Genomic DNA, 27974 nt, shown 5'->3' with positions numbered 1-27974 from the left:
TTTCCAAATTAAATAATCCAATTTTATTAATTACTTGACAAGATGAAGTCGTGGGGAGTGATAGTGTTTTTGATGGCTGTTGCCGGGATACAGGTATTATACCTAATATAATGTAAACTAGCCAAAAAAATCTTAGAAAACATTTATATAAATGTTTTTGTAATTTTTTCCTAATTTTTCTCAAGTTTCGGTAATTAAGGCCAGGTTTTATATTTATTTATTATTTTCTATTTTTCTGCTTTCCAGATTTGAGTAGTTTTTCCACAATTTCCATATTTAATTTTAGTTGTTCTAGAATTTAGCCCGTGTACGATTACAATTCATACGGATTATTTATTTATTTAACCTTTATTGCACAAAATGTGACGTTTTCAACCAAAAGGCACCACATTGTCGGTTGTCGATAAGGTTGATTTCTAATTGAAGCTATATGGAAATAGCGCCTTACTGACAAGCGACAATAAGTACCCTTTTGATTGAAAATGGCACAAATAATAACTTACAGTACAAAAAGCGGACTTAATGCCATGAGGCATTCTCTCAGTCAAAAATTCAAAATTGTTTATTGCATTCAAAAACTTTACAAATATTACAGTTGCTGGTGTCTCCTTTTAAGTTATTTACAAAATAACCTGTGCTAGGAGGCACCGCTCTTCCATATCTAAATTACAATTATTTAGTATTATACTATTCTTAAAACTATGTTTCTTTATTAATTGTGTGTGTGTGTGTGTGTGTGTGTGTGTGTGTGTGTGTGTGTGTGGCTAGCCTAGGCTACATATCCTAGTAAGTCTTCCACCTGATCGTAGTTTTTATCTTCCAACCAATTTGTTATTTTATTTTTTACATCATATTGTAGCTTTGGGTATATATCTAGTGATTTGTTTAAAGTATTATATGTATAGGTGCGATGAACGCTTATTTATACTGTCTACTAGCAAAAGTGGTGTTGGTTTTAGGTAGGTGCATAGCAATATCTTTCCTCCGTCTTGTCAAAATGTTGCAATCAAAAGTAGTTGTTTTGTGCTTTCTTAGAACAGAGGTTAGTATATATAATTTTCTGACAGTAAGCAACTTACACAATTGATATAATTTGTCAGTTGAGAACCACATCTTCTTAAAGTACATAATTTTGAGAAGACTACGATGAGCTCTCTCTACGTCTATAAAGCGAGTCTTGGCAGCACCACCCCAAACAGGCAAACAATAGGTTAACACGGGCTGAACCAACGATGTGTAGATCCCTTTTAACCTTAACCTTTAGACAAAGCAGAGAATGAGAATGAGCGAATTAGGTTGGCCTTAAGCAAAAAAAGGGGTGCAAAAAAAGACTTAGAATTTTTTTAGTAGGTACAATAACATGTCTGTTCTGGCGCTCTGTTTGATCGCGATCATCGCGGTCAACCTAACACACTCCTCCTCGCTTCGCTCGTCGTCGCACCTATCTTGTCTCTGTTACTTAAATTTACTGTTACAAATGATTGATTTTAATTTGTCAAGTAGTGGTTTCAAGTTGCGGGTCAAATATCTCGGCCATTTTTGATTTTAGAGAAAAGTTTTTCCTACAAAACATGCTTATTTTAGCGTATTCTCTACGATAACACAATAAAAAATAGGTGTCATAATAACATCACTCCGATTTCTAAGTGAAATTTTTCTAAGTGTCGGCACCCCCTTTGCTTTAGTCCAACCGCGAATTATCGTCATCGATAAGCATTACATATCACTCATATCAGTAATTTCAATATGTTATCTTGTTAATTAAAAATTAAAGTTGATAAGAATACTTATCTTGTTAATTAAAAATTAAAGTTGATAAGAATACTTATCTTGTTAATTAAAAATTAAAGTTGATAAGAATACTTATCTTGTTAATTAAAAATTAAATTTAATAAGTTGATACCCAATATTTACCTACCCGCGGGTAAATACGCGGGTATTTTCGTTTTTCTTCAAAATTTGATGTGTTAAGTGGTGTGTGAGTTTAAATAATATTAATTTAAGTAAATTTTTGTAATGTTAAGTATAAATAGTATAATGTATATTCAAATAACGGAAAGGTTTCTATGAGGTGAAGTTCGATTTTAACATATCAGTCCAATTATGCAAATCGTGTAAAATTATTCCCTGACCTCCGGAAACCTCCTCATTTTAAATGACACATAATAATTACAACCACTTACTCAGTATATATCTCCACTATAACACAAATTGACATTGTGCAACAAGAAATGAATCTACCCGTCCATTTGGGTACGGGTACGAGTAAACTATTCGTTGTACTATTCGTTGCAAGAGTTCTTAAGCAAGTAAAATTATAAGAAAAGTTTATAAAAAAGTACAGTCGAGTTACTAAATACATTCATGTGACATTCATACTCGGAGCTCAAGCTCAAGTGATATAATTAGCTATAAATACCTACTATAATTAATACTAATTATTGTTGTATATGGAATATATAAATTATAATTGTAAATTTGAAAATGTGACGTGTAAAATTATTATTTTATAAATAAATAATTGAAATTGAAATAAATACCGGGTAGATGGGTATTTACCGGGTATTGGGTGGGTAAATTCGGTAAATACCCGTGACCCATCTCTAGATGTTTTAGGTATTCGCCGAGGATCTCGCGTTTCCCGAAAATGCAAGAAGTAAGTACCACGAGTAACACAAATGTCCCAATGTTGGACACATTCCCAATAGTAATAGAGTTAGACCAAGATAATTCTACAACTATTTTGATATCACACGCAGTGCAAGTGTTATTTACATGTCATAATTTTTTTTTCTTTTTTTTTTCGTTTTTTCATAGAAGATTAACGTTTAAAATAACACTTGTGTGTTATCAAAATCGTTGCAGACTTATCTTGGTCTAACTCTAGTAGTCTGGGCCGAGGCGCCTGACACTTTAGTTTTGTAAACAAATCATCACGTGATCGCCGATCAACCCTCAAAGAAAACGAAGTTTCGGAAAGCCTCGGCTCGGACCCGTGCTACCAAAAGCTGCCGCTGCCCGCTTATAACAAATAATAGCAAGTTTGTGAGTTTGCGAGATATGGACGCTGTGTCAACTTATCTTTGTGTTAACTTACCTCGGTCTCCCCTACAACGCCAGCTGCGCCAGTAAGAACCTGAGTACGGCTTTCAATGTCCAAGTCTCATTGTCGAATGTACTATTTTATTGCAATTTCAACCTTGTGAATTAGAGAAGATGGTAGTTTGTATGCATTTTTAGGGTTCCGTACCTCAAAAGGAAAAAACAGAACCCTTATAGGATCACTTTGTTGTCCGTCCGTCTGTCTGTCTGTCAAGACTTCTAATTTAACTTAAAAAAAAAGATACGGCCGTTTATGCCGCAAAAAACGTATATTTCAACACTCAATGGAATCAAAATTTATAGAGTACTCCCCGTTGACCCTAGAACTATGAAATTTGGCAAGTTATGTCGTCTTACACTACAAGTACAGAAAAAATCTGAAAACTATAAAATTAGTGACAAAAAAAGACACGCCTACACGGAACCCTTGGTGGGCGAGTCCGACTCACATTTGTCCGGTTTTTTTGTTAGTCGCTATTATTTGTTATAAGCGGTAGCATTAAACATTAAAAAATAATGTCATTGTTCACAAGATAATCTCTCAAGTGCTAAACGGTCAGCAATAAAAGTTTCAACTATACACATTTCGCTCGGATTTATTGGTGCGTGTGAGATGCACAGCGAGTCGTGTCATAGGATCATAACTAGATTAAACCGTAATTTTATCATCAGAATCGGCCTCCATTTTGTTGAGTGCCTATCGTAGCACCTAAAAGTGACTCTCTAAAGCGTAAAGTCGGCAATAAAATCTTGCATTTACATTTTTAGGTCCCTCCGGTGCCCGTATTGTGTCCGGTTGGGAGGCCGCAGAGGGCCAGATCCCATGGCAGCTGTCCCTGCGAATGGTGGACCCAACGGGAGCTGTCACTTCTTGCGGTGGGTCCATCATCCACCCTGAATGGGGCCTAACTGCCGCTCACTGCACTGCTACGTACGTATTACAATAATAATAGATAAATATACATAGTTCTAACCAAAGGTTCTAGCAACAAAAATTTCGTGAGACACAAACATTGTCATGTGTCTATAGGGCCCTCCACACTCGTGCGTGAATCGCGGCTTCGCGCCGCGTAGTCTGAAGCGGGCTTATTAAATATACATTATATAGCTGGACAAGCAAAACTTGTCAGTAGAAAAAGGCGGCAAATTTAAAAAATGTAGGCGCGAAAGGATATCGTCCCATAGAAAATTTGAATTTCGCGCCTTTTTCTACTGACAAAATTTGCTTGACCAACTATAAATATAGGGAGGTTAAATACATACCCAGTTTAAACTTTCTGACTGAACCATTTAAGGCAGGACCTATTGTTGGGCGTAGCCAAGAGGATCGTTAAAAGAAAACGCCAGTCGAAAAGTCGAAACTTAAACAATGTATAGAAATAAATAATCACGTGACTTTTCGTATCATTTGTCATCCCGACTCAATTTTGCTTTTCATTTAGCATTTGTCGATATACGATCTTGGCTATGTTATGTCCCTATAGTTGGGGGCTTAATATATAAGACAGTTCTGTTCGAATTTAGCGCTGTTTAAAATATCTAGGTGACATGTACGAGTAAACCATAAAGGGGTTCACTGATTACCAGTCCGCCGGACGATATCGGCCTGTCAGTTATTCGGAACTGTCAAATTTTTGTTCTGACAGGCTGATATCGTACGGCGGACTGATAATCACCCCTTTACACACAATTTCCATATCTGTTCCAGGCGCGTCACCATGGTGCTTCGCGCCGGCGCCGTCAGCCTGTGGCGTCCTGAGCTCATCTTCGAGACCTTCGAGTATTTCAATCATCCCCTGTATAATGATGCTATGCTTATCTTCGTCCAGCCTCATGACATCGCTATTATGAAGTTCCAACGTACTATCACCCTCTCTGGTAAGTTCCCGGTATTCCCCGGTAAGTAAGGACCCCGGGTATGTGCTTAAACTACGTCCAAAAGAGAGGTATGGGCACTGTGAATGACATCTCGCTTTGTGTGGTAGGGCACAGGACAGCGGATGTCATTCCAGATCTAGAGCAGAGCCCAACTGGGGAGGTACCTCCACCTTACAGAAAACCGCAGCCAGCCGCGCAAAAAAAAAAAGTTTTCAACTTCTCTACAACATCCCCTGTACGTCACAAGCCATTAGCAGACGACTTCCTTGTGATCGATGCGGCAAGAAATGCCGAACGGCTATTGGATCATGACCATACAGCCATCGCAGTCAATGTGTAGGTAGGCTGTAGACTACCTCCTCAAAATTTCAAAATACCTCCTTAGACGCTGCAACTATCTTCTGCAAATATGCTGTGGCCAATGATGATTGGTATAGTATAAATTATATAATTTTTTTTCGGGCTCGGCCCTAATCTGTTAAACAAAAGCCTTTGTTTCTTATAAGAGCGGTCTTTAGCACGTGCCAAAGCAACCTTGTCGCTTAAAAAGCAACTATCGTGATAGTATTAAGGTTCAAATTTATGTGACAGCCCATTTAGAGAACAATCATGGTGGTATTTTCTTTGGAGATAACAAAACGTGTTATCTCCGAATGGGCCGTGTCATGAATTTGAACCATACAAATAGGATGGTAAATTTGCTTTTTTAACGGGCTTGTTCCCGTTACTTATGTCGGGGCATAATGTTATGTAGCAGTAAGCGGTGTAGTTAGGTAACCACTGCATAAAGGAAACAATACCTTTTGTTTAACAGATTAGGGCGCGAGCCCGAAAAAATCATCTGAGATAATTCATATACTAAAATAAATATATATATATAAATTGTAATTGTAATCATAAATAAATCATATTCATATACTTACTATATATCATGCAGTTTGGCAGACATTATGTGGTTTGAATACAATATCATTATATTCTAATGATGTGTTGCTCTTTCACAGACCGTGTGCAGCCCATCCGTGTTCAGAACTCTCTCGATAAGAACCGCAACTACGATGGCGTCAGGCTTGAAGCTTCTGGCTGGGGTCGCACTTGGACCAACGGTAATATAAGTCCCAGTATGGTTGACCTTATCCACGTGATAAAATAGCCGTCACTTTTTAACACCACGCGATTGAAAACGACTGACACTGTCTTTATCACACCGTCGTGTAGACAAAAACGACCATCGTATCAGGAATCGTAGGAAGGGCTAAGAGCTATTAGACCGCGAGCCAGGCGAAAATTTCGTCAATCATCGCCTTCCTCGCGAAAACTCGTATAGTGGTTAACGGCTATTTAAGATGCACCCTAGTGGAAGTCAGCTGCCGCTCCGTTGGTGGGTTGAGGAATGGCCGCCACCGAAACACGTAAAAAAAAAAATGTTTTTAGTCATCGCCTTCCTCTTGATACTTTGTCAGATGGTAGTTTAGGTGCTATTGATAGTAAAACCAATCGTCAGCCGGTTGTATCGCGGTGGAAACATCGTCAGCTGGTCACATGAACTTGTAAAAAAAAAAATGTTTTTAGTCATCGCCTTTCTCTTGATACTTTGTCAGATGGTAGTTTAGGTGCTATTGATAGTAAAACCAATCGTCAGCCGGTTGTATCGCGGTGGAAACACCGTCAGCTGGTCACATGAACTTGTAAAAAAAAAAAATGTTTTCAGTCATCGCCTTCCTCTTGATACTTTGTCAGATGGTAGTTTAGGTGCTATTGATAGTAAAACCAATCGTCAGCCGGTTGTATCGCGGTGGAAACACCGTCAGCTGGTCACATGAACTTGTAAAAAAAAAAAATGTTTTCAGTCATCGCCTTCCTCTTGATACTTTGTCAGATGGTAGTTTTGGTGCTATTGTTAGTAAAAACAATCGTCAGCCGGTTGTATCGCGGTGGAAACATCGTCAGCTGGTCACATGAACTTGTAAAAAAAAAAACTGTTTTCAGTCATCGCCTTCCTCTTGATACTTTGTCAGATGGTAGTTTTGGTGCTATTGTTAGTAAAAACAATCGTCAGCCGGTTGTATCGCGGTGGAAACACCGTCAGCTGGTCACATGAACTTGTAAAAAGTGATAGCATATCAGTAGTGTGTTTGTGCCGGTTCTAGACCAAAACTTTTCTGCTAGGGGACAACACTAATCTAATGAAAAATACTGCAAAAATGGAAAGTATATCCACCTGGTGCATTAAAACATTCAATGTATTAGAGGAAAATATTTACAGATAGAACTTTATTGAATGATTTTGATATTGATATTTTATGTATTACTGAACTAATAATGAATTAATGCCTCAACTTAATAACCACCAGGTGGGAAGTTCGTTCACCAGACCTAGTTAATTCGGTCGTTAATTATATTAAATAATAAATAATAAATCATTTTTATTTCGAGTAACTTTACAGACTCATATAGCTTGTGTTAGTAAGTACTTATAGCTATGTTAATGCTTACATCTATCACTATATATACAGAATAATTATTATCACAAAAATTAACATTACAATAAATAATAAAAAATAAACAATATTGAAATGAACTGACTTATGTTTCTAGAAGTACATACCCAAGTAGCTTATACATAATAAGTACTTCTAGAAACATGCATGTCCTCACAGTGCCTCATATATGGGCAGTCAAACCTCTCGGCTATCAACCGCAGGATGGGGTTGGGGCTGGCCCGCACCCGGCGCACCAGGGATGTGCATCGTTTGCGCATAGTCGTATAAAAGCAATCTATGCGTGCTTCAGCAAACATCCCTGACGCGCTGCAGAAGCGAGGCAGCCCCACCAGGACCCGGAACGCGTTGTTATATTGGACCCGGAGAGCCCCATAGGCCCGCTGCGTGTAGTATGTCCATAAGCTGCACGTATAGAGGGAAGTGCAATATGCTCTAAAGAGAGTTAATTTCACCTCCCTAGTACATCGCGCAAACTTACGCGCAATCATGTTTGCCCTCACCGACAGGGCCCTCCGTTCACGCTCGATATCCATGTTGTCTTTTAGGTCTGAGGTGACAACATGGCCTAAATATTTAAAAGCCCTCACCCTTTCCAGTGGAGTACCACTCAGGTTGATGGGAGGTACCTTGGGTATCCGATACCCAGTAGGTTCAAACACCATGTATTGCGTTTTACCCACATTATATTTTAGCCCATGATGGATGGCGTAGGTCTCGCAAATACATAAAAGTTTTCGCAAACCACAAGCCGACGCGCTCAACAAAACCATATCGTCTGCATAACTCAAATTATTCAGACAAACTGTGTCGATATGGCAGCCGACATGAGTTTTGCCGAGCGCCTCGAGAAGCTCATTTACGTAAAGGTTAAAAAGTGTGGGCGAGGTCAAACCCCCCCTGTCTCACCCCACACTCCAACCGATACGGGTCCGATAAGGTACTTGACCATCTAACGCTATTGACCTGATTTCCATACCAGTACCTCAGGATTTGTATGGTCTCATTAGGTAATTTAATGGCTTCTAGTTTTTTCCATAGGATATTGTAGGAAACCAGGTCAAAAGCCTTAGACAGGTCTAAGAAGCACGCATAAACTGGCGTCTTTCTGTTTAAATAGTAATTGACAGTGTGCTTAAGGCACAGTATTGCACTTTCCGTTGATAACCCTGGTCGAAAACCAAACTGGTTGGGGTTAAGGCTCACGTACTTATTTAATTGTACATTAAGCACACTATCAAATACCTTAGCAATAATAGTCGCAAGGGATATAGGCCTGTAGTTATTGGTGTCGGACAAATCTCCAGTTTTATTTTTGGGTACAGGAATAACTACAGTTTTCATCATATCCTCGGGCAGATAACAGTGCCTTACACACAGCGTATAAAACAAAGCTAACACTCTCGAGATATGGGGACCCGCATTTTGAAGGTGTTCGATGCTGAGGCCATCGTGTCCTGGGGATTTGCCTCGGGTGATAGATTTAATAGCCTCTGCTACATCCTTAGCAGAGTATCCCGGTCCAGGTTTCACGTTGACCTCAGCACCGTTCATCTCATCCTGCGACCGCACAAGAGGTGATTTGACAACGAAATGATCTTTAAAAGTGTTAGCTATGTCTTTGGTGTCAGTTTTGCCATTAACACTCACAGGGCACGAAGGTCGAAACTTCATGTTGTTTGTGGCGTTCCAAAATGACCGGAAGTCCTTTTTGGAGTGCTGTGAAGCTAGAATATTCATTTTTATTTGGGTTTGATGGTCCTGGCACCATTTTAAGCGAGATTTGAATATTCTTCGCGTTTCACACATCTCATTAAATAACCTGCCCACTTCCGGTCTACCACAGAGTGTCCACTCGTGAAATTTCTCTCTTGCGGCCCTGTGCGCATCGCTGACATTAAACTGATATTAAATAGTCATTTAAAATTTAAGGAACGTAAGGACATTGTATCCATGCCTGTTGAACGATGCAGTAGAATTGGAGCAATTTTGAAATATTTGAAAGCATAATGGAATCTGTCCTACTTAAAATATCACCTTCTAGTAAGAAATTACTTATATAAATGCTATTATAAAATTAATGAATATTTCACATCTGTAATTGAATAAATAATTTTATGTAATAGTAATATTGTAAAACCGTAGGTAGAAATGAAATCATGTATGATCTGTATCCCGATGATGTTATTATTGTATAACTTATTAGTTATAGTACGTAGCTAGTAAGAAAAATTTGCATGCTTCTTTAAGTGAAATGTACGCATCCAAAATTACCGTCCACCTATGTTCATCACTACATTTGTACAAATAAACACATCTTTATCTTTAACTGTAAACCTAGTTGAAACGTCGAAATAAAAGGGAAAATAATGAAATTTAATCGCGTTAGACCCGGTAATGACATTAATTATGTGTACAAAACGTGAGAGTTTAAAGTGTTACATCTTTACAGATATACAGATCTTTATTGGTAAAATAAAGTACATTTTACAAGTCACAAATTCTTAAGAATAAAATAAAGATAAAATTATTATACACAATAATAGGTTAATATAAATGTTTAGAGGAAGTTACGATATGGAATCAATGATCATTTCGCATAGACATCATGAATTCGTCGATCGAGTAGTAAGCCTTTTCTACAAGTAACGATTTTAGCTTTTTGTTAAATATTGTGTCACTTTTCGATTCTTTTATATCGGTCGGTACTGAGTTATAAAGCTTTGGTCCCATAATATTTAGTGACTTTCGTGACTTCGCGAGCCTGCATTTAGGGGCGAGAAGAATAGGCAACCTGCGGGCTGGGCCACTGCGGGTAGATCCACTGGATTTATACAAGTGCATATTTGTTCTGACATACGTACATGCGGTCAGTATATATATACACGGTAGCGTTAATATCTTGTGTTTTTTAAACAGAGATTGTGCAGGATAGTCAACGGGTTTGCCATCAATAATACGAAGGGCGCGTTTCTGCATTCTAAGCAGTCTATCTCGATCAGCAGCTGTACCCCAAAGATCGACACCTTGAGAAAGTATTGCGCGGAAATATCCATAGTAGGCGGTCTTTAAGTTCTCAATAGATAAACTGGGTGCTATTCGGGACAGCGCAAAACAGGCTGAGGCAAGTCTGTCGCAGGTGGATTGTATGTGCGGGGCCCACGTTAGTCCTGAGTCGATTTGGTATCCTAGGTATTTCACAGTGTCTACTTGTGGGATTTAGGTGTCATTTACTACAATATTCAGTTTATTTGTATTTGTATTTTATAGTCGAAAATGAACAATATTTGTCTTGTCAAGATTAATTAACATGCCATTTGCAGAGAACCATTTTTCGATTAAACTTGTCACGTGACAGAGTTTGTACTTTAAATTGTTGAAATTATCCGCTTGTACAATAATACAGGTATCATCCGCTTTATCTTAAAATTGCTCCCATTCTACTGCACTTAGTTCTATAGTCCGTTCAACAGACATGGATACAATGTCCTTACGTTCCTTAAATTTAAACTGACTATTTAATATAATTAACGACCGAATTAACTAAGTCTGGTGAACGAACCCCACCTGGTGGTTATTAACTATTAAGTTGAGGCATTAATTCATTATAGACCGCGAGCCACGAACAGTTTCCGTGATCAATCACCTTCCTCGCGAAAACTCGTATAGTGGTTAACGCCTATTTAAGATGCACCCTACTGATGATAGTTTAGCTTCTGTTGTGATTAAAAATAATCGTCAGCCGGTTGTATCGCGGTGGAAACACCGTCAGCTGGTCACATGAACTTGTAAAAAAAAATTGTTTTTAGTCATCGCCTCCCGTTCGATACTTTGTCAGATGATAGTTTAGGTGCTGTTGTGAATAAAAACAATCGTCAGCCGGTTGTATCGCGGTGGAAACACCGTCAGCTGGTCACATGAACTTGTCAAAAAAAAAAAATTCAGTCATCGCCTCCCGTTTGATACTTTGTCAGATTATAGCTTAGGTGCTGTTGTGAATCAAAATTGGCTCGGTCAGCCACCTATTTTCTACCAAGCCACTGTTCCCTCTTTGGGTCCAGATATTTGATCCAAGTGAGTGTTCAGAAACTTTTTATGGAAAATTGTATATAAATTTGCTATATGATGTTACGAGTTATTTACGAAAAACTAAAATACCTACCTTTAGGAACAACCGTGATCTGATTCAGTTGAAATTTAAATTACTTCTTTATGTCCGATGACAGTGTAATAATATGCTAATGCAAAAATAGACGTGATCAGCCGGGCTAGCACATGATTGGCGCGAGAGTATCTCGCCGCGACATAGACTACTCGTCCCTCTTTAATTCATACAGTTAGTAAAAGACGGGTAGTCTATTTCGCGGCGAGATACTGTCGCGTCAATCATGTGCTCGGCCTACTGATTAGATATGAGCGCCGCCGGTCAAAATTAGTCGGCGGCGGCGACGAATCGGCGGGATGGCCTTAAAAGGCTTGATGTAGGTAGGTATGCAAAAAGAATTCAAATCAAAATTAAGGCAGAAAAATATGATTTTGCCTTGAAAACGTTATAAAATCAGCACATTATTCATTTCAAGGACAATTTATCGAATAATGGTTATTGGGACCGTGCACGAAGACAGCGCCACACAGCGGTTGCAACTATAGGCTTGTATTTTATCAAAGTATTAAGCGAGCAGTAAGTATATCGTAATAATTTCAGTGAAAACTACTCAACGGATTTTTATGCGGTTTTCACCTATGAATAGAGTGATTCTTGAGGAAGGTTAAGTCGTATAATTTGTTAAGGTTTTGTGTAAATTGGTTGTAATATGACGATATTTGGTAATCAAGTCAGAAAAAAATCACGCTGGCTAACACATTTAATCGAAAACGCTGCCCAACCCGTTTGAGATATAACAAAACAATGTATGGTGGAAAGATCTCTCTTTCATTGCTCTACAAAAAAGTCCGCGATGGTGTATGTCTATCTTTTAAGGATAACTTACTATACCCATTCTTATCTTTACTACAAAAAGATTTCATAGTATGTGGTATTTGCAAAGCTATTTACACGGATACAGTATTAATAATAATTACCAAATTAAATACGTCAGTTATATTAAGCATTTCATACAGATTACAAAGGTCCCTTACACCATACAATTTAAATTAATATCTCAGGAGTAATCGTAAATTAAACTTCCATTTCGACCCATATAACTTGTATGAAATGTTAAAGACGCTAATCCGTTAGTTCAGTTAGTTGTCAATCTTTACCACCTTATGCGCTGACAAAATATCTATTTTCTGATTCGGAAAGTAGTAGTATCTACAAGGTCACGAGGGAGTCCAAGGGACGCATTTATGCGTTAGAGCGAGAGCGAGCAAGTGATATTGATATCTCATTCCACCGCATAGCTGCGTCCCTTGGACTGGCCTACGCTGGGCCATCGTATAAGAATGTACAAATATATTGAAAAATTTATAAGAGCCATTTATAACGGTATTACGTTCTTTAAAATCGACAATCAGGATACCATGGCCATCCCAAAAGATTGTGCACATCAGCTTTTTGGTGGACTGGTGCACCTTCGCTTTAATAGGGGGCTTTTCGTTTTTAAAACGCCACTCAATCGACTCGCGTTTGCTCTCGGGATCATAATAAAGCACCATTGTTTCGTCTCCAGTTACCAGCCGTTTAATTATGCTTTTAGGGTTTTCGCCACAGAGCTCCAAAAATTTAGAGGCACATTTCACGCGTTCTTCTTTCTGAACAGCTGATAGAAGTTTAGGTACCCACCTTGCACTGACCTTACTCATGTGAAGATGATCGTGAATTATGCGGTGGACGGTGCTCTTAGAAAGCCCTAGTCTTGCTGCTATTTCTCTGATCTTTAGGCGGCGATCACTTAAAACTTCCTCTTGGACGCTGTTGATATTTTCAGAAGTGAGGACCTCCACTGGTCTTCCATCATGTCCCAGATCTTCGACAGCTTCCCGACCAAATCGAAACTCGTTTACCCAGTTTTTTACGGTGCTATAAGAAGGAGAAGACTCGCCGAATACGCCATCTAAACGATCTTTGATTTGAGCGGGAGATAATCCTTCTTTAAACAGGAATTTTATGACACTTCGGTACTCAATTTTGGACATTGCTATCCAATAGTGCATAACATGTCATGACATGTCGCGCAGAAATGGGTCAGTCCAGGTCATTATGGGACAACCTGGTACACCTGCTCTTATTAGGTACTATCTTTCTATACCAAATTGAAAAGCAATAAAAATACTTCCTTTACTATTATGGTTTTGTTATATTCATTCAACTCTTTTAAATCTTTTTTACATAATATTAGGACTACTTGGGCGGTTTACAAGTAATTTTTTTTGTTTGATATCTTGCAATCAATAAAAGTTTTTTGTTACAAACAAAAAATGGTACTTGTAAACTGGCCAAGTAGACCTAATATTATGTGGGACGAAAGTACACGTATGTATGCATATGTAGTTGTGCACGCACACATATATACTTAGTTTCAGAATAAAATCAAAGATGGCGCTTTCAAATCAGTTTCCATAAAATGCTTCAAGTGCTCTCTTTACCTATTATACTTACTTTACTCGTTGGTATAAATTATCTATTGGCATTTTTATCTGTCACCTCTCCAGTTATATAATTCTTAAACCTCCTTTATAGTTATGTTAGCCTGGTACATGTATGTATCAAACAAGTATACACAGAGAGAGAGGGAGATAAGACACCGTGCTGGTCGAGCGAAAGTTAACTTTAGTGAGTTAATAATAGAGTATAAAATTAAATTATCTATGGTAGCGATTTATTCTTGATTTATTAAGAAGAGCATCAATTACCCTACTTTCGGGAAATTACCCTATTCAACTTACTGGTCACACTCTTGTATTTGTATGTTCATAGTTATGTTCGCCTGGTATATGTATGTATGTTATGTATGGTATAAATTAAATTATTATGTATGGTAGCGTTAAACGTTTAACGCTGTCAGTTGGAAGTGCCATAAGAAGTTTCACTTCAAAAAATATTTGAGATTTTCACAATGAGTTCTTTCATTTGATATATAACACGATATAGTTTGAAAAACTTTATTTTTTAATTTTCTCATTTACCAAGTGCTTAAGATCCATTCCTTCGACAAGGATTCCCATTTCCAGCAACAAGGATCTATGGAATCGATGCCACCAAGTCCCGGTCAAACAAGAAATCGCGAAACGGAAGTGGAAGTGGATAGGGCACACCCTCCGAAGACCAGATGACAACACGGCCAGGATTGCTTACAAGTGGAAGCCGCACGGGAGCAAGCGACAGGGCCGGCCGGCGCACACGTGGCCAGGGCTCGGAACCGGTATTTTTTTTAAACCCCGAAATAGCCCAATATTTTGAATTGTTTTATGCTCATTACGTAGGACTGAATCATGTATTTAGGAAACAATTTTGCATTATTAAAATGTCCCATTAAAAATGAAATTATAAACAAAAGAACGAAAAAGAACGTAATAATACCGGTATTTTTGTATGGAGCAAATACCGGTTTCCGACCCCTGCACGTGGCAGCGCACAATCGACGCTGAGCTGCGGGCAGCAGGACTGAGTTGGAGGGACGCGAAGCGCGAGGCGCAGGACAGGAGCGGATGGCGACGTCTCACGAAGGCCCTTTGTACCGATGGGGTACCATAGGACAACAACAACAAACAACAACAACAACAACATTTACCCATGATTTAAAACAACTTCATTTTTGAATTAATAGATAGACGATTTATTTTTAAAATGTGCTTCATAAATGGTCTCCAATACGAGTACCTATAATAATTCAGTTGCCAAATAAATACTTGTTACCTTTCTGAAAACAAACAAAAGCTGTAACAGCATTAAAACACTACTCATATTTATATGTATAACTTAGCTCCGTTTTAGTTGCTAATCTATTTATTTTAGTACTCATTTAAATTTATTTAAACAACCAGAATTAGATTAATTAATTGACCGGTAAAATACGTACCCACCGTGGTCCTTTGATTCATTTCTTTCTCCGAAAATATTGGAAGGAATGGATAGAAATGAATTGGAGGGGAATGAAGTTTCAACGTTTTTTACTTTTAATTTCTTTATCGTCTTTGTGGCTAGAGGGTATCAAGCAAAAGGAATGAAAATATGTATACCCAAATGCTTATAAATAGTTAACGATCTTTTTCATGAGATTAATAAATTACTATGTATAAGGATAACAATGAGTAAATTAGCATTTTACAAATTCATGTGACCAGCTGACGGTGTTTCCACCGCGATACAGCCAGCTAACGATTATTTTTATTCACAACAGCACCTAAACTATCATCTGACAAAGTATCAAACGGGAGGCAATGACTGAAAACAATTTTTTTTTAAAGAAAGAAAGAAAGAAACAAAGAAAATACATTTATTTTAACATCAACCAACAAGTTCACAAGTTTACAAGTTCACTGACCACCTAAACACCTAAACTACCACCTGACAAAGTATCAACCGGGAGTCCTCAACCCACCAACGGAGCGGCAGCTGACTTCCACTAGGGTGCATCTTAAATACTTTGAATGTTTTGATGCACCAGGTGGATATATTTTCCATTTTTGCAGTATTTTTTATTAGATTTAGTGTCGTCCCCTAGCGGAAAAGTTTTGGTCTAGAACCGGCACTAACACACTACTGATATGCTATCACTAAATATATGAAAGTAAATTAACTAAAATTTTATTGAAACTCATGCCTGCTCTGCACCTAAAACAGTTTTTTGTGCAGCAGCAACACAGCAGCATCTGACAAAGTATCAAACAACGGGACGGGAGGCCATGACTGAAAACAATTTTTTTTATATGTTCATGTGACCAGCTGACGGTGTTTCCACCGCGATACAACCAGCTGACGATTGTTTTTACTAACAATAGCACCTAAACTACCATCTGACAAAGTATCAAGAGGAAGGCGATGACTGAAAACAGTTTTTTTTTTTACAAGTTCATGTGACCAGCTGACGATGTTTCCACCGCGATACAACCGGCTGACGATTGTTTTTACTAACAATAGCACCAAAACTACCATCTGACAAAGTATCAAGAGGAAGGCGATGACTGAAAACAGTTTTTTTTTTACAAGTTCATGTGACCAGCTGACGATGTTTCCACCGCGATACAACCGGCTGACGATTGTTTTTACTAACAATAGCACCAAAACTACCATCTGACAAAGTATCAAGAGGAAGGCGATGACTGAAAACATTTTTTTTTTTTACAAGTTCATGTGACCAGCTGACGGTGTTTCCACCGCGATACAACCGGCTGACGATTGGTTTTACTATCAATAGCACCTAAACTACCATCTGACAAAGTATCAAGAGGAAGGCGATGACTAAAAACATTTTTTTTTTTTACAAGTTCATGTGACCAGCTGACGGTGTTTCCACCGCGATACAGCCGGCTGACGATTATTTTTATTCACAACAGATCCTAAACTATCATCTGACAAAGTATCAAACGGGAGGCGATGACTGAAACTTTTTTTTTAAATTTTCATGTGACCAGCTGACGGTGTTTCCACCGCGATACAACCGGCTGACGATTGTTTTTACTAACAATAGCACCAAAACTACCATCTGACAAAGTATCAAGAGGAAGGCGATGACTGAAAACATTTTTTTTTTTACAAGTTCATGTGACCAGCTGACGGTGTTTCCACCGCGATACAACCGGCTGACGATTGGTTTTACTATCAATAGCACCTAAACTACCATCTGACAAAGTATCAAGAGGAAGGCGATGACTAAAAACATTTTTTTTTTTTACAAGTTCATGTGACCAGCTGACGATGTTTCCACCGCGATACAACCGGCTGACGATTGGTTTTACTTTCAATAGCACCTAAACTACCATCTGACAAAGTATCAAGAGGAAGGCGATGACTAAAAACATTTTTTTTTTTACGTGTTTCGGTGGCTGCCATTCCTCAACCCACCAACGGAGCGGCAGCTGACTTCCACTAGGGTGCATCTTAAATAGCCGTTAACCACTATACGAGTTTTCGCGAGGAAGGCGATGATTGACGAAATTTTCGCCTGGCTCGCGGACCATATAGGCAACATTTTATACTACAACCGTCCATTCACCCCCAGTTGTCGATATCTTTAATTTACGTAATCGTCTCACTGGATTCTAAGTTTTTTTCTTAATTATTACGGGGACGCCTGTGTTGACATGGCTGTTTTGTATATTCCATCTTGTGGTCCGAATCTAATTTCCTTCTAACAAACTGTATATCTATCCGGATCATACGCATTTTATGCTTAACTTATTCGCGTCTTTCCTGTAGACATCGCAGTAAAAATTTTGCGCTGCACCCTTACAGGGTTTTTTTTTTAGTAAAACGAAAAGAAAAACAAATAAGAGAACGTGATACATATGCACCCGAGTCGTTACCTTTATTGTATTGTCGACAGAAGTGACCTTTTTGTAAAATGTGTTTGACCTATCCGCAGGAGCTACTCCCGAAAACCTGCAGTGGGTGTACCTGACCGGAGACTCAAACGAACGCTGCTGGTCTGCCTTCTTCCCCGGGAGCTCCATCGTCGTAGATTCCACCATCTGCGCTAGTGGCTACAATGTCACCAGTCAGTCTACTTGTCAGGTAAACAATGTAACCTAAAAAGAAAATATAAAGACAGACTTGACTTGATGACTAACAATTAAGCAACAGGCACATGCAATATAAGTCTGTTCTGTGTCGATAATGATTGTACCTACTTATTAACTACAGGGTGACAGTGGCGGCCCTCTCGTCGAGTTGGAAGAAGACGGCAAATACACGCTGGTCGGCATCGCTTCCTTCGTGTCATCTCTAGGCTGCCATGCTGACATGCCTGCCGGTAAATAATTATTTTACTACATTTACATTCAGCCCCTGCCGCTGCCGGCAATAATTCCCTAAATACTGCTGCAGCACGATCGAGCTCGAGTGTGTATACATGTCACTCACTTCGCTTTCTAGTTTCAGCAATGGCAGAAGTCTTTCTCTTCCAGACGCTTGGCGAGTACTGAGCTAGAGCGGCGGAGCGGAATGTAAAGGTAGACGTTCTCAGGGCCGCATTGCACGCATCACGCATCGGACGTCCACTGCGGATCAGTGGCCGCACTTGTGTGACTTTCTATTCATAGAATACTAAAATCCGTTGCGTGCGATGCTTCCGATGCGTGCAATGCGGCCCTCTGGACTGGACGTCTACCTTAAAACACTAACATTACACAGACTACACGCACTGCCGCTCGTGCTGCCGATCCTTTGACTTCCGCGCAAAAAAACGCTCTTTTGGGGAGCGCCGGGCAGCGCGAGTGGTAATGGGGTTGGCAACTGTCAAAGGTTTGCAGAGATGGCGCCATCATAGCTTGCCCCTTTTTCTATGAGATTTGGCTTAAAGGGCTGGCATCCAGGGCATTAAAAAAACAAAAATTTTACACTATTCTAGGGATTGACAGGGCAAGCTATGCTGGCGCCATCTGCTAATTATTTCGACCGGCCAACCCCATGGCAGTGGCATGAGAAGTATCGTGTTTACACACTGGTCTTGCCCACTTCCCTGCTTACTTCGGCTGAATATAAAAGCGGCATCTGTAGTGATATTAATTATGAGTAAAATAAATCAGCTGCCGGGCTATGATGCTCGACTGTATAAATGATATAGCTGTATAAATGATGATAAAACTGACATTTTATCCAGTTTTGACGTCTTATCCACTTTTGACAACGATAGCCGTTAAATGATATACTGCATAACATGGTCGTTGGATAATATGTCATTTGTCCACATTTCCACCTTAAAATTTGATGATAAGTGGATAAGTTAAATGATATATATGACACTTGTCCAGATTTATACATTTTTATACACTTTTGTCCACTTTGACAGCAATAGCCGGTAAATGGCTACGATTGTTGGATAAATAGATATATAGTCGATTTTTGACGGCTAGCCTTTGATTAATTTATCGTAGTGCTCACTGGGCACGATAAGTGGAAACACATAGACTTGAATACTAGAAGGGGATTTGAAATGAAATGAAATGTAATTAAAAGTATTTATTTGTCAGAATATGGTACATTGATGTGATCTTAAGTTAGAATTAATGCAAGTTCCATCATATTCTACCGTGAAGTTTGGTTTAAGGTCTTTTTGTGAGGATAGTACATCTTTCGTTTGTTCTGCTAAGATTAGCGAAAAAGACTTGTGGAATATAAATTGTGAAATATACCAGTTTTTGGAGTTAAATATCAGTAAGTATCTGTTTTTTTTTTCACTATAATATATACAATTTGGATTCCATTTATTTACATATAATATTATCAATACATTCTTTGTAGGGATGGCAAGACACCATTTCTTCTTGGCAGCTGCTGCTATTAAAAAAAGAGGAAAGAAAACTGCAACGACGGGCCATAAGGGATGCATGCAACCGATATGCCTAACAAGGAGTTTCGTCACATATATACCTATAGAGTGCGCAAAAAATTGGCACTCTATTTGTGTGGCGAACTCGACGCCGACCTCAAACCTCAACATGGCGATGGATTGCCGGCACATCTTAAAGTAAAGATATAATGTTGCACTATTCCTCAAATCTTTCTTGTCACCTTTACCACCACCTTGATCTTAATACTTGTTTAATAATGACATACCAACTTACAACTCTTTATTTTAGGTTCTAACATCACTGCACCTATTAACTGACGGTAGTTACCAAAGGGGAACTGGACAAGACCATGGCTTGTCCATTGCTCAATCTACCGTCAGCAAGTCCCTAGATCAATTTGTGACTGCGGTGAATAGAAGGTATGTCCATTTTGGTACTGAACACCACTGACGCAGGTGATGAGAACTATAATGATGTTCCTTTTATACGGCGTAATCACATACATAGTCAGTAACATTATATTTATACATTTTTCCTAATACATACTTACGTAGAATTTTGAGGACTATGAAATAGAAATAAGGCTTGAATGTGTATTTTTGAAAATTAAAAGTAATTTGAAGTGTTTCTAAATATTTCAATGCATATTCATATTCATATGTACCTAACTTTTGTTATTAAATGCAACTTCTTTAGGACTCTTCGAAGCTTGTACTTCCATATTTATGGAAGTATTATTCAATATTAGCTACGTGTAGCTAAGGTACCAAATCATAAAAGTGGTGGGTTGTTTACAGACTTAAGGACAAATGGATATCTCTTCCCAGGAGACGAGCGGTCCCGGCAATCCATCGCCAGAGGTTTACCCGGGTACCTGTCGAGTCGACCCTAGTATATAGTATCCATAATTTTTAGATGTAGGTTTTAAGTTTGTAAATTTCTGTATACTTTTTAATATTTGTTATATAAATAAATACACATATAGCTAATAAATTTTTTGATATTTTTTTGTATTAATATAAATAAATGTGGAACTTAAAAATGAAGTTCATAAGATAAGTATGCATAAAGCTGATGAAAGTAATTAATATGTACTTTATATCAATAATAAATTATGAATAAATAATGGGCTTGAAAAATTAGGTAGGTATATGCAACCTTCTCAATGTTACTTCATACAACCAAGTATTGTGTATACGCGAGTCAATGGCTAAAGAAATCGGTATAAGTAAGCTCTCCGATTACGCATAGGTTGTTACGAATCTCACGGTCACGTTATAAATACTGGGGTTTCCGAGATGTCTACATGCTTGCTAGCCTATCGTTGGGAATTAGGATTTTTCTTTTCTAGGGTTCCGTAGTCAACTAGGAACCCTTATAGTTTCGCCATGTCCGTTCGTCTGTCTGTCTGTCCGAGGCTTTGCTCCGTGATCGTTAGTGCTAGAAAGCTGAAATTTGGCATGGATATATAACATATAAATCAATCGAAAAAAATGATATGAGGTTTTTAAACAGTTTCTGACATTTCCTGCGATAAATCGAGGATTGAAAACATTTTAACAAAAATACTGATGATCTTAGATTTTTCTCATGGGCTGTATTGTCATCGAATAATAAAAGTTATCGAACTATAATAGAAGTGGCCTACCGCGTGCGCCCGTGAGGGATAGAACATACGCAATGCGACAATATGATTGGTCGAGTAGCCCACCATAAACCATTCAAATTTACGATGGGGAATAAAAAAAACCGGCCAAGTGCGAGTCGGACTCGCGTTCCTAGGGTTCCGTACATTACACAATTTAACAATTTAAGCAATGTATTTTTTATGTGAAACGTGAGTGAAATGTCTTTAAAAAACCCGTAGGGGTAGGATCAAAAACTAAGTAATTAAGCCCAATTCACACTTGACTGCACATTTTTAGTAGGTTTTTCTGTAATCTATATGTAAAGATCTGTTTTGTGTGTTTTTTTTTTAATTTAAGACCCAGTAGTATCGGAGATAAAGGGGGGGAATGGTAATTTTTTGTCTATTTTCTTGAATAACTTCTAAATTGTTTATCCTAAAATTATAAAAAATATATATTTGAGATTCTCACAATGAGCTCTTTCATTTGATGACCTTCCAACCCAGAGGGGGAACTAGGCATTGTTAGGATCAGTCCGGTTTCCTCACGATGTTTTCCTTCACCGAAAAGCGACTGGTAAACATCAAATTATATGTCGTATAAAGTCTATCATTTGAACCATGGGTTCAAAACAAAAAAAAAAACGTGAATGTAGAGCTGTAGAAAGACATTCAATGAAAAGTCGTTTTTGACTTATCGCTAAAACTTCCCTTCTTAGTAAAAAGACGTACCTATGTACAAAGCGTTGCGAAGGTATGCACCTACTCCCTTTTGCCTGTTATGTTATGTTGTTACTTACTAATAGGTTCCATTCAAGGCAGCCTATTGTGACGGACGGGTAACTACGGAGCCCTACAATGAGCATGGCCCGACATGCTCTATGCCTTTTTTTCAGATATTCAGCACTTGAACCTCTTATGGTCACGGAATTAATTTAGATATTGTCTATGTCACCTATTTTGTGTGTTTTTTTACTAGCCTATACATATATAATAGAAGGAAGAATAGAAAAAAGGAGAGGCAGAGGAAGATCGAGACGTGCGTTTTTGGACCAAGCCAAAGAGAAAATCAACGTAGTGACGTATCAGGAGCTCAAAACAGTGGCAGAAAGAAGAACGGAGTGGCGTGGCGGTTACTCCACCGACAAGAGCCATCAGGCTCTTAAGAGTTATGATGATGACATATACATATAAGAGTGTTCCACTGCTCGGCAAAGGCCTTCCCTCTCACCGCTATTTAGTCCTATCCAAATTGTCCAATGTACACTCCCACTTCTTTTCTAAATAAGTGTCCTGCCATCTCTATTTTGGTCTTTCTCTGCTCCGAGGTCCATCCTGTGGGATCCAGTATGTGGCTAGTTCGTTAATTCGGCCAACGTGCCCTGCCCAGCCCCATTTAGCCCACTTATAGCTTTGCGACCTTCATGCCCACATCCACAATACCGGTTTTGGATCGCAGTGCGGTGTTTATATGTAATATGCTCGGTTGGTCGGTTCTACGAACATCCAGCATGCTGCGTTCCATTGCTCTCTGACAAACCTTGAGTCTGGACTTTTCAGTTTCAGTTTAAGACAAAGTTTATGAATAGGTAGGATAAACATTCCGACCAGTTTATTTGACAAAGAATATCTGAATTTATACCAAATTGACCTGAATATCTATTCAGGTGCTGAATTTCTTAAAAAACAAGCGCACGTGTTGTCATCACGCTTTATGACATACAGCCTGGTGACAGACAGACGGACAGTAGAGTCTTAGCAATAGAGTCCCGTTTTTACACTTTGGGTACGGAAACCTAAAAAGTAACCAAGGAACCATATACATTGGACACACGTAGGGAGCTTTTGAAATGTTTACGTTTCCCATTCGTAAAGTGTCCTAACAGCAAAATCCAACTATCTATATCTCTTTCGCTCATTACTTTTCATATGTAAATGTGGTGGTCGAAAATCGTGGGTTCACCCTCGGGTTGTGCTTTAGCTATGAATTTCGGTTAGGGTCCGTTTCATACAGACAAGTGGTTAATAAGGATATTCGCTGACTTTGAATATGTTTGACGAGGATGTATTTTCAAAATGGCATAAAATCGTCAAATGAAGGAGTTTAATAATAAGTAATACTTAGTTTTAAAGAACATATTAACTATTTACTTAAATAAAACCAAAATTGGGCGATATCGTGAGAATTTTTTGAGAAAAGTTATCTTAAAAAAGAAAAAAACGTTAAATGCTAAAAAATTTGCATCTTTGGTGACAGATTGCACAAAAACTATAAGTGATAGCACTGTAGTGTGTATAAGAGATTAATAGCAAATTTATTAAGGATCACTTCGTTCCTACACACTTTTTCTGTATCTTGAACGGTTTCCTTAAAAATTGAGAAAACCCGGGTTTCAGGCCCATTGCGGGGGGTGGGGGGGGGGTGACGCAGAGGGGGGAGGGATGGGGAGGGTTGATGAAAAATAACCTCGGTCCATAACGTACATATCCCAATTTAAAAAAGTCTTCCATTAATTATGCCGTAATTTTAGCTAATTTCCCTTACCTAATGATTGACGCGACAGTATCTCGCCGCGAGATAGACTACCCGTCTTTCTGTATGAATTAAAGGGGGTCGGGTAGTCTATGTCGTGACGAAATACTCTCGCGCCAAACATGTGCTAGCCCGGCTATAATTAGTTTATGTAGCTTCAGATACCATAGTAAAAAAAATACAGCGAATATAAGTTTTTATAGAAAACTTGTTTTTGCTCTATTTCGTTTACGTTTACGAGAGCTATATAAACTAATTACAGACCTAGATATACCTCATGTTATCGTATATGCAAGGTTTCATTAAAATCCAACACGTAGTTTTAAAATGAGAACGAAACTCCGTTTGTATGGGAAGGTGAAATTCGGCCGAGCTTGCCCGGGACTCTTACATGAAGATTACTGTTTACATGGCGGAACAAAAAGTATCATTCATAAGATTAACATATAGGATAGCGTTTACCCCTAAAAGCATCTGCTAATAGGATCAGAGTCACATGGAAAAGCTAGTTACTAAATAAAATACCTAATTCATGCATGTTTGAGAAAGATAGACGCATTTAAAATGGCATGGCGGTAAGAAATTCTGCTTCTTCTGATACAGGCGTTCGTAGGGCTCTGTAGGAAAAAGATAGGAGGGCGAACCATTCGTTCAATCCATTAATTGTAATGCAATTATCAATGATACTACATCAGTTACTAGCGGCGATACTCCTCGCCCCTTTTGGAATGTGGCGAAAATCTCGCACTGACCCTTAATGAAACAAGTTGGTCCAGGCTACAGCTATATGTTTGTGAAGCTGGAGCTGGTGATGGTGGTGTGATATTAAAGCGAACAGAGGCCTCGCCGGCGAGTTGCGGAGGCATGAGGCGGGGAACATCTTTGTGTTAACGAGTAATATGCGACTTAAGACCTCGGGACGTGAACACTCGCGACGAGTCAAGACAGTAAGGGGCACGACGACTCAGACAGAGAACTCATTGCATCTAACACCATGAAATAGTAACATAGTAAATGAGAAACTTATATCAAATAACAAACACAAACCACAGTATATAATTATGTATAACTAAACAATTCACAATTAACGTCTGGCACGATACTGCAGAGTCGATACACTCTCGATGTGTGCACGGTGCACCGTCGCATCTAGCGGCGGCAGCGGGGACTTGGTCGGAGCCGGAGCGCTAGGCCTCAGACAGGGCGTCGAAACGAAAGGGGCTAAAGGGCAGGCGAAAGCCGGCACTCCAATGGGTAGGCCTAGTTTTTACAGGCGCCTTCGGGGACATCGGTAAACAATGAATTCGATAGGGTCGTAATCGTAACACAATTTCAAACCGTACCACAAAATTCTTACATTGCATATTTCCATTTTAAAAGAACATTTTTACATATATATGATTAAAATAGAATTTTACTACTGCTGTAATGCGACATGCTAAAGACGGTTAAATTTGAGGCGACGGTATAAAAGTTTTACTTTAATAAACGCCTTAAATAAACTCAATTAGAGTTTATTTTTCAAAAGCTTACACCATGGATAATTTTTAACTATCAATATCACATGTACATGGATAAGTGATAGGACGTCATTTAGCCAAATATTCATTAAAATACACTTTAATTAAACTTGTTTAGAATTGATTTTTCAAAAGCTCAAACCATGGATAATTTATAACTGTCTATGTCATTTGTACATAGATAAGTGGTAGAATGTGATTTAACAATCTATTCTTTAAAATACACCTTAAGTTATCGACTTTAAAATTGATTTTTCAAAACCTCATCGCTATCATTTGTCACTTATACGTTATCCTCGCGACTTTATATCCAATTATATCACTTATCAGATATGTCGTCTTTTCACTTATACAATTATAAATGAAATGGTGACAAAGCATCATAGCCCTCCTGGTCGGCGACATAGAAATTTGCACATGGACATTACATGTCCCAATAAGACTTAGGTAGGGGATATTACTGCAATGTTCTGCCACCAGAGTGCACCACTAGCCTTTTTAGTAAACCATAGAGTAACTTATACATACTGTACCTTTAATAGGTTTTATACAAATTTTCAGAGATAATAAAATATGACATTGATGCATCAAGGCGGTTTGTTTACAGAAGACCTACCGGGAAACGCGAATCCGAAACTTCGCTATCTGCCTCTTTATCGCTCGAATATCCAATAGTGACAGAGATGTTAGATAACGAAATTTTTATTTTCTTGTTTCGCGATAGACCCTCAGATTGTGGTAGTGGCGCCACCACGCAGAGTTTCGCGTAATATTCCCTATTCGTTCTTATTCAGTTTCATAATCTTTTGTCGAAATATTCCCATAATCTTTCTACTAAAGAAATGCCGTTTTCGCAAAATAACCGTTTCACGAAAAGACACTTCGGCAAAACTTGGTGAAAGGGCCTATTACATTTATTAGGGCCACTTCCGGGCGCGTTCCAGGGTTAGCTAACTAACTCGGAGTTAACAGTACAATTTAACCCTGTATAAACAGTTAACTCCAAGTTAGTTGGCTAACCCTGAAACACGCAAGTGGCCCTTTATATATTACTACTGTAAATCTAAATTTTTCATACAAATATCAATGGCAAAAAATCTTTTTTGTTTCCAGGTTTCATTCGTCCCGGGCACTACCACGATTGGATTACCGACGTGACCGGTATCAATTTCGACTGGGTCCCTGAACCGCCCACTGACTCCAGCGAGTCTAAATCTAGCGAGTCTAGCTCCAGCGAGTCTAAATCCAGCGAATCCAGCTCTAGCAAGTCCAAATCTAGCGAGTCCAGCTCCAGCGAGTCTAAATCCAGTGAATCCAGCTCTAGCGAGTCCAGCTCCAGCGAGTCTAAATCCAGTGAATCCAGCTCTAGCGAGTCCAGCTCCAGCGAGTCTAAATCCAGCGAATCCAGCTCTAGCGAGTCCAGCTCCAGCGAGTCTAAATCCAGTGATTCCAGCTCTAGCGAGTCCAGCGAAGAAAAATCTTAAGTACCCCGTAGAAAAATATTGTTACAATTGTTACCTACTAATGTTCTTTTGTTTATGTTAATTGCATGGTTTCTAATATAATTTTAAAACCTTTCCAATTAGCTGACCAAGGGCGGGTTTAAATCCAGCAAGCTGTACCTGCACCTTTTTCATTACTTACACTAATAAATTGTTGCACAATGTATAGATAAATACTTACCTAATACTTGCTTTTTATACTTAAGATGGATCGATACCTTACGGACCTTACCTTACCTTACCTTACAGTCCTTACACTATAACTAAGAACAGCTGTAGAAAGTAATGAAAAAAATTCATTTGTATTTGTATTTGTAAAATCTGAATCGAAGGAGTCTTCTGAATCTACGGAGACCACTGAGGCCGAATCTGGGGAAACAAAACTGAAAAGACTAGCGAGAAAAACAGTCTCGCGTTTTCTGGTCGGTCTTCCGCGGTGCCTCAATATTAGATTAAAGAAGATTCACTCACTCACTCCGTTGGCTCAGCGACCCAAAATGAGACTTGGCCTCCGACACAAGACAGCGGTCCTGTGTCGGATTTCTGCACTTTTCTCGGTCCTATGGGACCTCTCGCCAATTGGTAACTCGAAGTTCGCGCAGATCCGCTTCCACCATGTCGCACCAGCCCTAGCATACCTGGGGCGTGCGACAGGACGTCTTCCTTCCTTCTCCTCTTTTCACGTTCCGATCTTCATCTATTCTCTCAAGATGGTTCAACCAACGGAGTCTGTGAGCTTTACTTTCCCCCATGATGTAAAGAAGATTAGTAGAATTAAATAAAATGAACGTTATTTTGAAATAAATCTTGTGTTTTTTAGTTATATTTGGTTATATTTATATAATTCCCTGAGAATCA

General features: G+C 38.7%; 1 protein-coding gene across 1 annotated transcript; it reads left to right on the top strand.

Annotated features, from left to right (window-relative positions):
- The first annotated feature begins 56 nt into the window (after nt 1–56).
- On the top strand, nt 57–27098 carry LOC134750372 (collagenase-like). Its single transcript, XM_063685533.1, has 8 exons — nt 57–93; nt 2617–2656; nt 3871–4033; nt 4811–4980; nt 5985–6086; nt 18008–18156; nt 18286–18394; nt 26728–27098. Exons 1-8 carry the CDS (start codon nt 73–75, stop codon nt 27096–27098), a joined length of 1125 nt encoding a protein of 374 aa, XP_063541603.1. The 5' UTR covers nt 57–72.
- Nucleotides 27099–27974: the final 876 nt, after the last annotated feature.

This window comes from Cydia strobilella, chromosome 19 (assembly GCF_947568885.1).
Source record: "Cydia strobilella chromosome 19, ilCydStro3.1, whole genome shotgun sequence".
Classification (NCBI taxonomy): Eukaryota; Metazoa; Arthropoda; class Insecta; order Lepidoptera; family Tortricidae; genus Cydia; species Cydia strobilella.
This window is presented reverse-complemented; position numbering and strand designations above follow the sequence as displayed.